This window comes from Gadus macrocephalus, chromosome 20 (genome assembly GCF_031168955.1).
Source record: "Gadus macrocephalus chromosome 20, ASM3116895v1".
Taxonomy (NCBI): Eukaryota; Metazoa; Chordata; class Actinopteri; order Gadiformes; family Gadidae; genus Gadus; species Gadus macrocephalus.
The window spans coordinates 20,672,370-20,685,472 of NC_082401.1; the positions used below are offsets into that span (position 1 = coordinate 20,672,370).

At 46.3% G+C, this 13,103-nt stretch overlaps 1 protein-coding gene across 1 annotated transcript in view; it reads left to right on the top strand.

Moving 5' to 3' along the window:
* Positions 1-13,103, top strand: part of ahr2 (aryl hydrocarbon receptor 2) — a 43,980-nt gene that overhangs the window by 24,324 nt on the left and 6,553 nt on the right. The window contains exons 3-7 of the mRNA XM_060039335.1: positions 4,194-4,282; positions 8,554-8,643; positions 10,517-10,637; positions 11,256-11,389; positions 11,843-12,045. Coding sequence (XP_059895318.1) covers positions 4,194-4,282; positions 8,554-8,643; positions 10,517-10,637; positions 11,256-11,389; positions 11,843-12,045 — 637 coding nt within the window. The remainder of the gene's footprint in view (positions 1-4,193; positions 4,283-8,553; positions 8,644-10,516; positions 10,638-11,255; positions 11,390-11,842; positions 12,046-13,103) is intronic.

A 13,103-nucleotide genomic window follows, 5' to 3' on the forward strand; every position in this document is an offset into this window, starting at 1 on the left:
CTGTCTGTCTGTCTGTCTGTCTGTCTGTCTGTCTGTCTGTCTGTCTGTCTGTCTGTCTGTCTGTCTGTCTGTCTGTCTGTCTCTACTTGACTCTCCCTCTCTCTCTGGCTTTCTATATCTGGCTGTCTCTCGGTCTCTCTCTCTCCCTCTCTCTCTCTGTCTCTATTTTTGCCTCTCTCTCTCTCTCTGCCTTTCTCTCTGCCTCTCTCTCTCTCTCTCTCTCTCTCTCTCTCTCTCTCTCTCTCTCTCTCTCTCTCTCTCTCTCTCTCTCTCTCTCTCTCTCTCTCTCTCTCTCTCTCTCTCTCTCTCTCTCTCTTGTCTGAAGCAAGCTGTGCATGTTAATGCATGCCTCTCTGCTGATGCACTGGCGTACAGACATGAGGGGGAACAAAAGCACCATTCATCCGGGTGGATTTACTCTCTTTGAACTTGTGGAGAGATGGGTGGGCTAAGGTGGGCATGTGTGTGTGTGTGTGTGTGTGTGTGTGTGTGTGTGTGTGTGTGTGTGTGTGTGTGTGTGTGTCTTCTGTCCTCATCTGAGAATGACTGTGCATCAGTGTGTTGAGTTGAGTGTGTGTGTGTGTGTGTGTGTAAGTGAGTGTGCACATGCGGGCACATGGGTTCCCGCATTTCATATAACTAACTATGGTAACTATCGCTGGCATCTGGGTGTATTCAAGTATGTACTCCATTATCAAGACAGAGCCACCTAGTGGGCAAATAATAATAATTATCTTATCTTATCCTGATCCTGTCTTAAAGAGTATATTCCGATCTGTTGATGGTATAATGGTCCAAAACAATCAAAATATTCAACACAGATACAAACCAAGATCAAGCACAGAAACGCAGCTTGGCGATGTTCTGTTCTTAAATCAAAATGTCACCGTCCAGCGTCCGGTGAACCAATGCGTGCCCGTATTAGCTGTGTGCTTCAGTCTGTCCTTATTCAACCTTTTTGTTTTGACTCATATCAGGACCATGTTATCCAGTACGAGTGTTGGTACAGATCTTTCTCCACAAATGAAAGACAATTCCCCCCCCAATGACTACAAACATCGTGTGGCCGTGTGGCCAGGGGACGATGTGCAACAGATGAAGGCCATTCTAGCGGTCAACCAACTGCTAAATATTTGACTGTGCTGATAGGGCCGCTCTGTTCTTGTCTGTGAAACGTGGCAGAGTCTTGGTAAAGCCAAAACAAACAGTGGAGCCCAGTGCCAGCTATTTGTACTTGGCAATGATATCAACTTCTAAATTCCTCTTCTCCCTCTCTCCCTTGCTGTCTTTCATTCGCTCTGTCTCTCTCTTTCTTTCTCTATCTCTCTTTCTCTCCCTTTTTTCTTTCATTCTTTTATTCTCACTCTCTCTCTCTCTCTCTCTCTCTCTCGCTTTTCGTCTTTTGCTCTCTCTATCTCCCCATCTCTCTCTGTCTCCTTCTCAGTCTCTCGCTCTCTCTCTCCCTCTTTTCTGACGCATTTGTCTTTCAGTGTATCTGTCTCCCGCTCTCTCTCTCGCAACATGTATTTGTCTCTTTTTGTCTTTCGCCCATTCTCTTCTCTACATCTCTCTCAGTCTCTCACCCTCTCTCTCCCTCTTTTCTCTTTCTCTCTGTCTTTGACACTTTCTCTCTCCCTCTCTCGCTTTCTATATCTGGCCGTCTCTCTCTCCCTCTCTCTCTCTGTCTCTATTTTTGCCTCTCTCTCTCTCTGCGTCTTTATCTCTGCCTCTGTCTCTCTGTCTCTCTGTCTCTCGCTCTGTCTCTCGCTCTGTCTCTCTCCTCTGTCTCTCTGTCTCTCGCTCTGCTCTCTCTCTCTCTCTCTCTCCATCTCTCTCTCTCTCCTCTCTCTCTCTCTCATCCCTCTCTCTCTCTCTCCCCTCCTCTCTCTCTCTCTCTTCTCTCTCTCTCTCTCTCTCTCACTCTCTCTCTCTCCTCCCTCTGCCCCTCCCCCGCTCTCTTTCACATCCTGCCCAAAGCTCGGTTTGCCCTTACTGGCCATAGCCCTGACGAATAAAAAATGCTGTTTTTTTTATGTGCTTTCCGACCTTGACAGCCTTCCCAAAACGGTGTCTTTCGTAATCCCTCTTTTACTGGAACTGGCTGTCTAAACAAACCTTTGTTCTCTTGTTACTTGGCTAGGATACCACTCAGGTAAAGGTGTTTGTGTGTGTGTGTGTGTGTGTGTGTGTGTGTGTGTGTGTGTGTGTGTGTGTGTTGTGTGTGTGTGTGTGTGTGTGTGTGTGTGTCTGCGTGCGTGCGTACGTGCGTGCGTGCGTGCGTGCTTGCGTGCGTGCGTGCGTGTTACAAGAGACATACAAGAGCCCCACGGTCCTTGATGTAGGCTACTACCAGTCGCCGACATTGCAGCGACTAGTATTGGACTCGTATGAAGGAGCCGGTAACAGTTGGGAAGGGTCCTCTGGTAGCGCTAATCACCTAACAGAATGGGTTAGCCATGGGTCGCTCTCAGCCTTCTCACTGGGGGCTGGTGTTTTCAGAGCCCTGGGTTGCGTAGTGGCAGACAGTCAAATTAGCCAAGCGTCTCAATCCGTGGGACCGAGGTGGAAACAAGGTTGTGATCTCAATCATATTTTTTGTACAGCGCCTGTACTTCACACATCCTCTAAAGTTGTCTTGTGAGGCCGATGTCTTGTGAAACCCAGATATGACCATTTTAGGTTATTAGTCATTTACCAGTGGACTCAACACTGCCATTTGCACATGCACACACACGCAAGCACACACACACGAACACACACACACACACACACACATACAAACACGTACACAAAAATTGACACACACACACACACACATGAACACACAAGCAGGCACTTTAGGGAAGCAATTACTCCAACATGGAGGTTACTACATTTTTTGGAGGTTTTATTGCAATAATAGCGCTGTTTTATTGTTGAAAGATTGTGGAATAGAGCCTAAGTAGAATAAAAAGCATGAATACAGAAGATATTATTGTTTAGAATACGTTGTTATGAAACAATACTAGGATTGAGTTGGATGGGGTGCTGGTTACGCTACTAGGGCTCACGCTTTGGGGAATGGGAATTTCCCTTTTTTCTGTTGTTGACTCCAGTACCTCACAGTTTGGGAAAAAAAAAAAAAGTATTATCACAAAATGTCGGTCAGAAGAAGTTTCCTCAATCCTCGGTCCAACCATCAGCCAGATCATTGGACAAATCGTTTACAGAACAAAGAAATGCACATATATATATATATATATGTGTGCACAGTATATGCAGTTTTATTTTTTATGTAGAAGTGAGTGAAGCAATATACATTACTCAAATCACATGCCTCAGTGTGTGCGTACGTGTGTTTGTGTGTGTGTGTGTGTGTGTGTGTGTGTGTGTGTGTGTGTGTGTGTGTGTGTGTGTGTGTGTGTGTGTGTGTGTGTGTGTGTGTGTGTGTGTGTGTGTGTGTGTGTATAGCACAAGGGAGCAGGGGGATGATGAAGAGGGAGTACAACGTGCATCAACTGGTGTCTGCTGTTTGTGTGTGTCTGTGGAGTCCTTGGTCTTGTGCTCGCGTTGACGTCACCCTTGTAGATTAGCGTCTGTGTGTGTGTGTGTGTGTGTGTGTGTGGCTGTGTTTTCTGTAGACGGCAAAACTGAACGGTTTGACGCGGGAGGCGTGACATCATGAAAGTGAAGGCCAGGAAATGAGAGGGTGACGATGATTGAGTGTTTACATGAAGCAGCTGTGGGTGGGGGAGGAGGGGGGGGAGGAGGGGAGGCGGGGGGGGCGGAGGGCGATAAGGGAGATAAACAGCCCGTCAGGGTTGGCTGACGGTACAGCGTGATTGGACGAATTCAGTGAGGAGCAGGAAGCAAGAAAAAATCACAGACAGTAACGAAAAGAAATTGGGTGCATGTGGCGGAGACAACAGCTGTTTGGATAATCCCATCTATCTCATAGCCTTCATCACACCACCCCTCTTCACACACACACAAACACACGTGCGTACACAAACACCTACATATGCATATTCCATCGCCTCAAAAACAATACACCTTTTGTAGAGAGGGGGTTACCTAAAGTCAAACGGGCAAAGGCACATGGTAAATCCTGTGTAAAAAAAGGGTTTACGAAAGCGTATTAAAGTTTTTCCCTCCCTCTATCTCCCCCTCCCTCACCCCCACCCCACTCTCACCTTCCTTTTTTAATCCTCCAGCCACCATGAAGAAGCACAATGGCCCGAATGGACAGGGCCGGAATGGCCTGGACGTCGCCGCCCTATCTGAGGGCGATCTCCTGCTCCAGGTAACCCCTTCACGCACACACACACACACACACACACACACACACACATACACACACACACACACACACACACACACACACACACACACACACACACACACACACATACATACATACATACATACATACATACATACACACGCACACGCACACGCACACTCACACTCTCACACACACACACACACACACACACACACACACATACATACACACGCACACGCACACTCACACTCACACTCACACTCACACTCACACTCACACACACAGATGAGGGGTGGGGTTTTATTCTCGATTTCATCATGCTTCTCATAATGAGAAAATGCAATATTATATACATATATTACTAAGCAGGTGCTGGGTGGCTACTATTGGCTAACTCAACACTCACACTCGGCTGCATACAGACAATTGTACAGAAAAGGTGTGAAAGTACTTGAAATCATCATGTATTTATTCTGGTCTGAGGCAGGTCCCAACTCATATTGATATTAATCAACTGCGGGTAGCATACTTGGCCCTATTCCGCTTCCTTACAGTTGAGGCAAATGTGGCACATTGGACCGATTATGCGTCCATGTCACGTGTACAAAATACACACGGTGTCCTGAGGAGGGCCATTGCAAAAACCAGTTCAGCTTGGTTTTGCCTTTGGGTGTAACTTTGCTTCCTCTATAGATTGCCAGGTTGGGAAACACAATCGTCGTAAAAAAAACAGGACTGAAAGGTTTCACAACTGTTACAACTGGTTCTTCCCATCGTAATCTAAGCAATCACCTCCAAACTACACTTTACATTAGCCTGTTTGACAGGAACCGGAGCCATCTCGTCGCAACTAAAGCCGGGTGCTGCGATAGATACTCCGATGGACTCTGATATCTGTGCATCATTTTTGATTGGGACATCTTTAAACAGGCTGCCAATGACAACAACCACATAGACCTCAACACCTACACCTCATCAGTATTGGACTACATCACCTTCTGTATGAACAGTGTCACCACACAGAAGTCAATACTAACACTCCCCAACCATAAGCCATGGATGAATGGCGCTGTAACTGGTCTGCTGAAGGCCCGGGATGCAGCTTTCCACTCAGGGGATGCAGAGGCCTACAGAACATCAAGGTCCATTCTGAGGAAGGGCATCAGGGAAGCAAAGCACCACTGCACGAAGCGTATCGAGGAGCATTTCAACAGCTCAGACTCTCGACGCGTGTGGTAGGGCATCAGAACCGTGACCGGCTACAACAGCAGCAGCTCCACACACGCTCAAAGTCCATCCCTCCCTGACGACCTGAACTGCTTTTTTGCCAGGTTTGACCGCACTGACAACAGTGACCACACGCGGGCACAGCAGGAACCCTCACCACCGGTTCTGACTCTGAGCCCCCTCGACGTGAGACGGACCCTGCAGCACATCAACCCCAACAAAGCTACTGGACCTGACGGAGTACCAGGGCGGGTTCTGAAGCACTGTGCAGCGGAGCTGACTGCGGTGCTCACGGACCTGTTTAACGCCTCCCTGCTGCAGGCCTCCGTCCCCACATGTCTCAAGACAGCCACAATCATCCCTGTCCCAAAACAATCAGCCATCAGGTCCTTCAATGACTATCGGCCAGTGGCGCTGACACCAGTGGTGATGAAGTGCTTTGAACGTCTGGTACTGGGGCACGTCTGGTACTGGAGCATCCCCCCCTCCTTAGACAACCATCAATTTGCCTACAGGGCAAACAGGTCGACGGAGGACGCAGTGTCACTAGCCCTCCACTCTACCCTGACACACCTTGACCAGCGTGACAGTTATGTGCGGATGCTATTCATAGACTATAGCTCCGCCTTCAATACCATCCCCCCCTATAAACTTGCCACCAAGCTGGACCACCTGGGCCTCAACACACACCTGAGCAGCTGGGTCCTGGACTTCCTCACCGGCCGACCACAGACTGTGCGAATGGGGAGACAGGTCTCCTCCAGCATCACCCTGAACATCGGTGCACCACAGGGTTGTGTGTTGAGCCCCTTCCTCTACACTCTCGACTGCAAACCCACCCACGAGGCCAACACCATGTTTACATTTGCAGACGACACCATGGTGGTAGGCAGGATCTCAAGCAACAACGAGGCTGCCTACAGGACAGAGGTAGAGAACCTGGTGAGCTGGAGCCGAGAGAACAACCTGATCCTCAACGCAGCAAAAACAAAGGAGATGATCCTGGACTTCAGGAGGAAGACGAAGCCCTTCGTCCATCACCCCATCACCATCGACGGCCAGACAGTGGAGGTTGTGCAGAACATCAGGTACCTCGGGGTCAACATCAGTCATGACCTGACTTGGACCGTCAACACCACCGCAACGGCCAAGAAAGGACTTCAAAGGCTTTACTTCCTGAGGTGCTTGAAGAGGGCATGTCTCCCACAAAAGCTGCTGGTGAGCTTCTACAGGTCAGCCATCGAGTCAGTTCTCAAATACTGCATCACCGCATGGTACTCTGGCTGCACCACAGATGATAGGAAAGCTCTCCAGCGCATCATTAAGACGGCTGAGAGGATCACCGTCCGGCACCCAGCTCCCCAGACTGGAGGACATCTACCAGACCCGCTGTACTCTGAGGGTTATTATATGGGCATCCTCAGAGACAGCACAAACCCTGGACACTGCCTCTTCACTCTCATGCCCTCAGGAAGACGATACAGGACACTGCCCGCCCGCACTACAAGACTGCAGGACAGTTTCTATCATGGAGCTGTGACACTGCTAAACTCCACTCCCACTCTATTGCCACACTGATACTCCCCATCTCATCTCATACACACATGATTGCACTATTGCACTTCAGGACTTGGACTTTTTAAAACATTCTATTTATATACGTATTTTATTTATGTGTGTATATATATATATGTATATATATATGTATGTATGTGTGTGTATGTGTATGTGTGTGCATATATATATATATATATTTATATATTGCTGATACTGATTTATTTATTTATTTTATTTATTTTATTTATAGAACTGTGCAACTGGAGGAGGACTGCTCCATACAAAATGTCGTTGTCTTGTACAATGACAATAAAGATTATTCTATTCTATCAAATTCCATTCTAAATAATATTTATTTTTCTCTTTTTTTGTTTGCATATTTTTTCATTTTTGTTTTTATATATATAGATCAATCTAATCTAAAACCAAATGTGAACCAAAGCTATGTCTGCTCTAGTCTACATATAGGCTGCTTATATTAAAGTAAACACTATATACATATGTTTAATTAAAACAAAAGAAAGATAAACCTGTATACACTAATGTAGCTCGCTAGCTTCTAGCTGGCAGATGTGCTATGAAACCAGTGGGGCCCTTGTTGTTTATTTGCGCGCTAATCCACCGGGCAGTCAGGGCTTGATCCATACACCTCCGCTCATGAGGAAGTTATGACAGGTGGAACATACTGCTTTGGTGCCACTTGCCAAGCGGGCCCGCCTTGGTCCGTGAGTTTTGACAAAAACCTGTGTTCAGAGGACGGCGCGTTGTTGACTCACACTCATGTGTCAGGTGCATATTCTTTTGCTTTTTTATTTTTTTTTGACGTTTGCCGATGAGTGGCATGTTTGGCTTTGCTCTCACACTGCCGAGCACAGTGGAGTCGTCAGCTGTCCTGGACAAAAGGCCCATGAGAAGCTGCCGTTAATGAAAGCCCTGCTGGAGGATGAACAAGAGTGTAGCGCGCCAGAGTTAACACCGTGCAAACACAGCGTCTTCCACCAGGCGTTGCTCAATGACAATCTGGGTTAAGAAATAAGCTCCAGAATGGCATTCGACCTATGGAGATTGATGTCATTGTTGTTGATGCGTTTTTTGTTTTTTATCGTATTGTTGTGGTGGTTGCTTTTGCTGTTGCGTTAGAATGCAGGGTGTTTGTGTGCATGTGTGTTTGTGTGTTCATGTGTGCATAGCTGCTCGTTTGTGTGTGTGTGTGTGTGTGTGTGTGTGTGTGTGTGTGTGTGTGTGTGTGTGTGTGTGTGTGCGTTGGTTCACGTGTGCATGGCTTTGTGTGTGTGTGTGTGTGTGTGTGTGTGTGTGTGTGTGTGTGTGTGTGTGTGTGTGTGTGTGTGTGTGTGTGTGTGTGTGTGCGTTGGTTCACGTGTGCATGGCTTTGTGTGTGTGTGTGTGTGTGTGTGTATGTGGACAGGCGTGCGCACGCAAAGCCTATAGTCTACTCTTATGTGTGCTCGTCTGATCTGCCTGTTTCTGTCTGTTTCCACATTCAGGCGTTGAACGGCTTCGTGATCGTGGTCACCGCTGAGGGATTGGTCTTCTACTCCTCTTCCACAATCCAAGACTACCTGGGCTTCCATCAGGTGAGAAGGGCAGGCCACACGCCACGACGTAGGGATGGGCTCACTGACCATGCATGGGTCTCTAAACCGTAGTGCAATGCTCACCATGGGATGATAGCAAAGAGGTAAAAGTGACACTCTTCCAAGTTGGAAGGGTAGTTGAGAATTCAGAAGTTAGATAGATGAAAGTAGTTTTTACTTTTCTCGGTCTGGATAGGTAAGATTAGTACAAATTCAAGTATGAAAATGTTATACTTTCTAATTAATAGGTGAAAATTGGGGCCAAACATTATTGAAAGAGTAAAAGTAGAATTGGGATAAGTCCAGATGTTTCATTCCTCACAAAGCAGGGATTCTGCAATGCTATCACCTGTTATCTAGTCAAAATAGGCAAGTGTTGAGGGAAATGCCTTGTAGCCAATCTACAATCTCACTTTAATCTCTTTGTGGTAATTATTACAGGGGGCACAGCTCAATCACAAATGTATTTTTATTCCAAAGACAGGGCAGGATCCAACATGTGTTCGTTCGTAGGGGTAGTCCATTATGAATACACAGTTGTATTACGGCCCATGTGTTTGTAATTATCTCTGTCTTTCATTATCTCTCCTGCATCTGCACTGCCACACAAAACCCACAATAACGTTGTTATGCAATCTTGGGGTTAGACCCTCTCTCTCTGTTGCGGTAATGTACACTGTGCACAGTGACCTACGTGATAGACACTTCCACTTTTGAAAGCAAGCACTAAATTATCCAGAAAATAAAATTTGATGGTTCCTTGCGCCGTTTCTGAGTATAAACGTCTCCCCGCAGCAACCTTTGTAATGCAGTGCGGTAAAAGTCTGTTTGAATAAGAATAAATTACAAAAATGTTGCAAAATAAAAGTTACGAAAAACTGCGTTGTTTAGTGAGAGCTATCAAAATGGCCGACAGGAGCGATAGCCCCTTGGTTCTTCTCATCTCACGAGGAAGGCTCTGCGTGATTCATGTGTCGGGCTTCACTCTGCTCTCTGCTGACAGCTGACCATGATGGTTCATTGTTAGTGGTCTGTGACAATCTCAAAGGAAGAAGCTGCTGCTCATGTTGTCTAACCCACACCAGATGCACCATCCGCCGCCAGTATAATCACCGCTCGACCAGACCGACGTGGCCAAGCCCCATCCCAAGTGTCCCTATAAAATCGGAACAAGTTTTGTCAAGTTAGTAATTTGTAACACAAAGCTATGATTTCGTAGTGTAAACATTTCAAGTGCTTGCTATTTGCTAAAAAATTTAACTCCCGCGAGCAAACCTTCCCATTTATATGGTCACAAGAAGAGCGTTGTGTTTCACCTGGAGAAGGAAATATGTGTATGTGACGACGCAATGCTTTTCTCATGGTTAAAAAATGCCGATCCTCTGCCAAACCACAAACCTCATAGAACCTCTTTCTCTTGAAATGGGCTGCGGCCTTTCAGGCTTCTGTATGTGTTTGACTTTGTCCTTGAAAACCTACACAAAGGGTGGGGAAGGAAGGGAGCTGGGTAGAACTTAAAGTATAGAGTACAAATGTGATCGACATGAGCTTGTTGGTATCAAATACGTTGGGATAGGAGAAGAGATTTTGAGTGAATGTCTTCAATCTGTTGCAAGAAGACAACCTTTGACAATGAGATGGTTCGCACAGAAAATAAATGCATGAATTACTCTCCGTTTGCCCCGAAGAGTACCCCTGGCTTGTGCTGAATGTAGCATGAACAATGTATATATAAATATATCTGATATATTATATACAACAATGGGGTTGGTATAATTAATGACGGATGACTTTAAAACTGACAAATATGACAAATGCTAGATATTTCCCAGCCATGACAATGTGCTGCGTCGTCCTCCTGGACACTTTGCAGTCGGACGTGGTCCACCAGAGTGTGTACGACCTCATCCACACAGATGACCGGGGCATGTTCAGAGAGCAGCTTCACTTCGCTCTCAACCCCAAACTCTATGCAACCGAACAAGGTGGAGACGGTATGTTGAACTCTGGACCTTTTCCATCCTCCCACCACCACCACACACATTTCCGTTCACAGAGTCACTTCTTCTTTCTCTGCAAAAAACCTTTGTATTCAAACTGACTACGGCCTCGCCGTTGCTTTTGATGAAAGCTATTGTAGAATAATGTCATAATGAAACCCCTTGTATTGCTTGATTTCCTGTCGGCTCCACCTGACCTCTACATCATAGCTCCCTTGTGTCTACCATTATCCACCCCTATTTTCCACCAAAACAAAAACAAAAAAACACTCTTGATTATGCCATAGGTCCATAGAAAGGTTTTATTCTTTGATTAGAGGAGAATAAATGAGCAGAGCAGAGTTGATGGCTGCGGTGTAGTTTCATTTAAATTTGTTTTATGTTCCGTCTTTATTTTTATTAGGGTTCTTTTATTTGCTTTTGCTTTGCTTTTTATGTAGCATACCGTATCTTATTTGTTCTTATAAATAAAAATAAAAGCATCTAATCACCAAAAAAAACTCAACACAGATGGCAGGTGAATTAACAGCGGTGAACATGTCACCAGAGTTCATTGCGAATCATGAATCATACTTGTTATTGTGCTCCCCTCCCCCTGCCCCTGTCTGTTAGTGTCGGCCTTGCAGTGCAGCAGCGACCAGGTGAAGTATGACCCCGAGAGACTCCCCCCGGAGAACTCCTCCTTCCTGGAGCGGAGCTTCGTCTGCCGTTTCCGCTGTCTCCTGGACAACTCCTCTGGCTTCCTGGTAGGTGCAAGAGGCTCATTTGCATGGTGCCTGCGGTGAGACTGCCCGATAGCGCCAGTGGGAATTTTACTACCAGGTTATCACACACAGTGTGTCTGTATATGCAATATATGCATTTACATTATATCACCCCACTGGTATTCTTATTGCAAAATGTTATTTTCTTTTGTTCAAAATTGGAATGCATGGATGCTGTACTTGATATTCCAATCTTGTATCCCAGCGCCTCATCATGTGCAGCCTAACAATAGAGAAAGTGTCGAGACCAGATCCGAGGAGGAAGAGCCGCCTTTGACTGATATGCGCGCTCCTCCTCCTCCTCTTCCTCCTCTTCCTCTTCCTCCTCCTCCTCCTCCTCCTCCTCCTCTTCCTCCTCCTCCTCCTCCTCCTCCTCCTCCCCCTCCCCCTCCTCCTCCACCTCCTCCTCCTCCTCCTCCTCCTCCTCCTCTCCAGGCTTTGAAATTCCAAGGGCGCCTGAAGTACCTCCACGGCCAGAGCGTGATGGGCGAGGATGGCTCGCGGGTCCAGTCTCAGCTAGCCCTGTTCAGCATCGCCGTCCCCGTCCAGACGCCATCCATCCTGGAGATCAGGACCAAAACACTCATCTTCCAGACCAAGCACCAGCTGGACTTCACCCCGATGGGCATCGACAACAGGTGACACTATAGTTGTATTCAACTGTGTGCTTTGGACTAGACTCACTACAAACACCACCAACTATTCACAGACACAGCAGCCGATACAGCTGAGGCAATTGGTGTGGCTGATTGGACAAAATAAATGGCTAACAACAACAATATTATTTAAAGGTGCCCTGTGTAAGATTCAGTAACCCCTTTCATGACTGACCCCTTTGGCCGTAAGTGACCTACACTACCTACAAAGGTGATTTAATCATAGCCGGTGACGTGCTTATTGACGGGTCCAATTCTCCGCAGCTAACAGCACAATAAAAGTGACTGGCTGAAGCTAGCTCTTCTCTGTATACGAGCACACTTGGGAGGCGAGCGCTTAGACCACGCTTCCTTCCCTTTTTCCGGCAATGTAGCCCAGTTTAAATCAAATATAAATCATCCCACAGGCTATTTTACAGAGAGAGCTAGGGAAGATCTCATCTTCGAGGTTGATTTAAAGCCTCTTCCTATAGGCATACATTGGCAATTACTTGAAAGCAATCAATGTTAAATCCTAGATGTGGTCACTATAAAATGATCTCTTTTGTGCTGGTTTTCAGGGGGCTTGACTACTGTGTGGGGTTACTTAAACATAAATTCTCAGACACAATGGTCTGTTGGGTATTTTACAGTCAGCCATTCAATGGAGTTTCTTCTCTCTGTGAACTTTATTGACATTGTTTATTTAACAATCAAAGTTCCACCTATTTTTTTGCTTTGTTTGCCAATGCTATGCATGTTTGTGTAGTTATCTTGCTCCAGATAAAACAGTTAGAAGGTTTTAACCTTTTTGCATAGTGTGAAACGGTGCAGGTTTTCCCATAAAGCTGCAGCTGAACATAACAAGGTCCTGACTCATTTTGTTGGAAGACTCACTGAAAAAGATTTGACTCACATGCCGCAATGTCTATCCCTCGGTTTCCTGTTTCTGGCTTAAGATGCGTGCGTCTAATTTGAAGATATTTTTACCTTGTTACCCTGACCTGGGAAGAAAAAGGGAATGACCATGTTTCATTGAGTTCATCTACCAATTGGCTGAC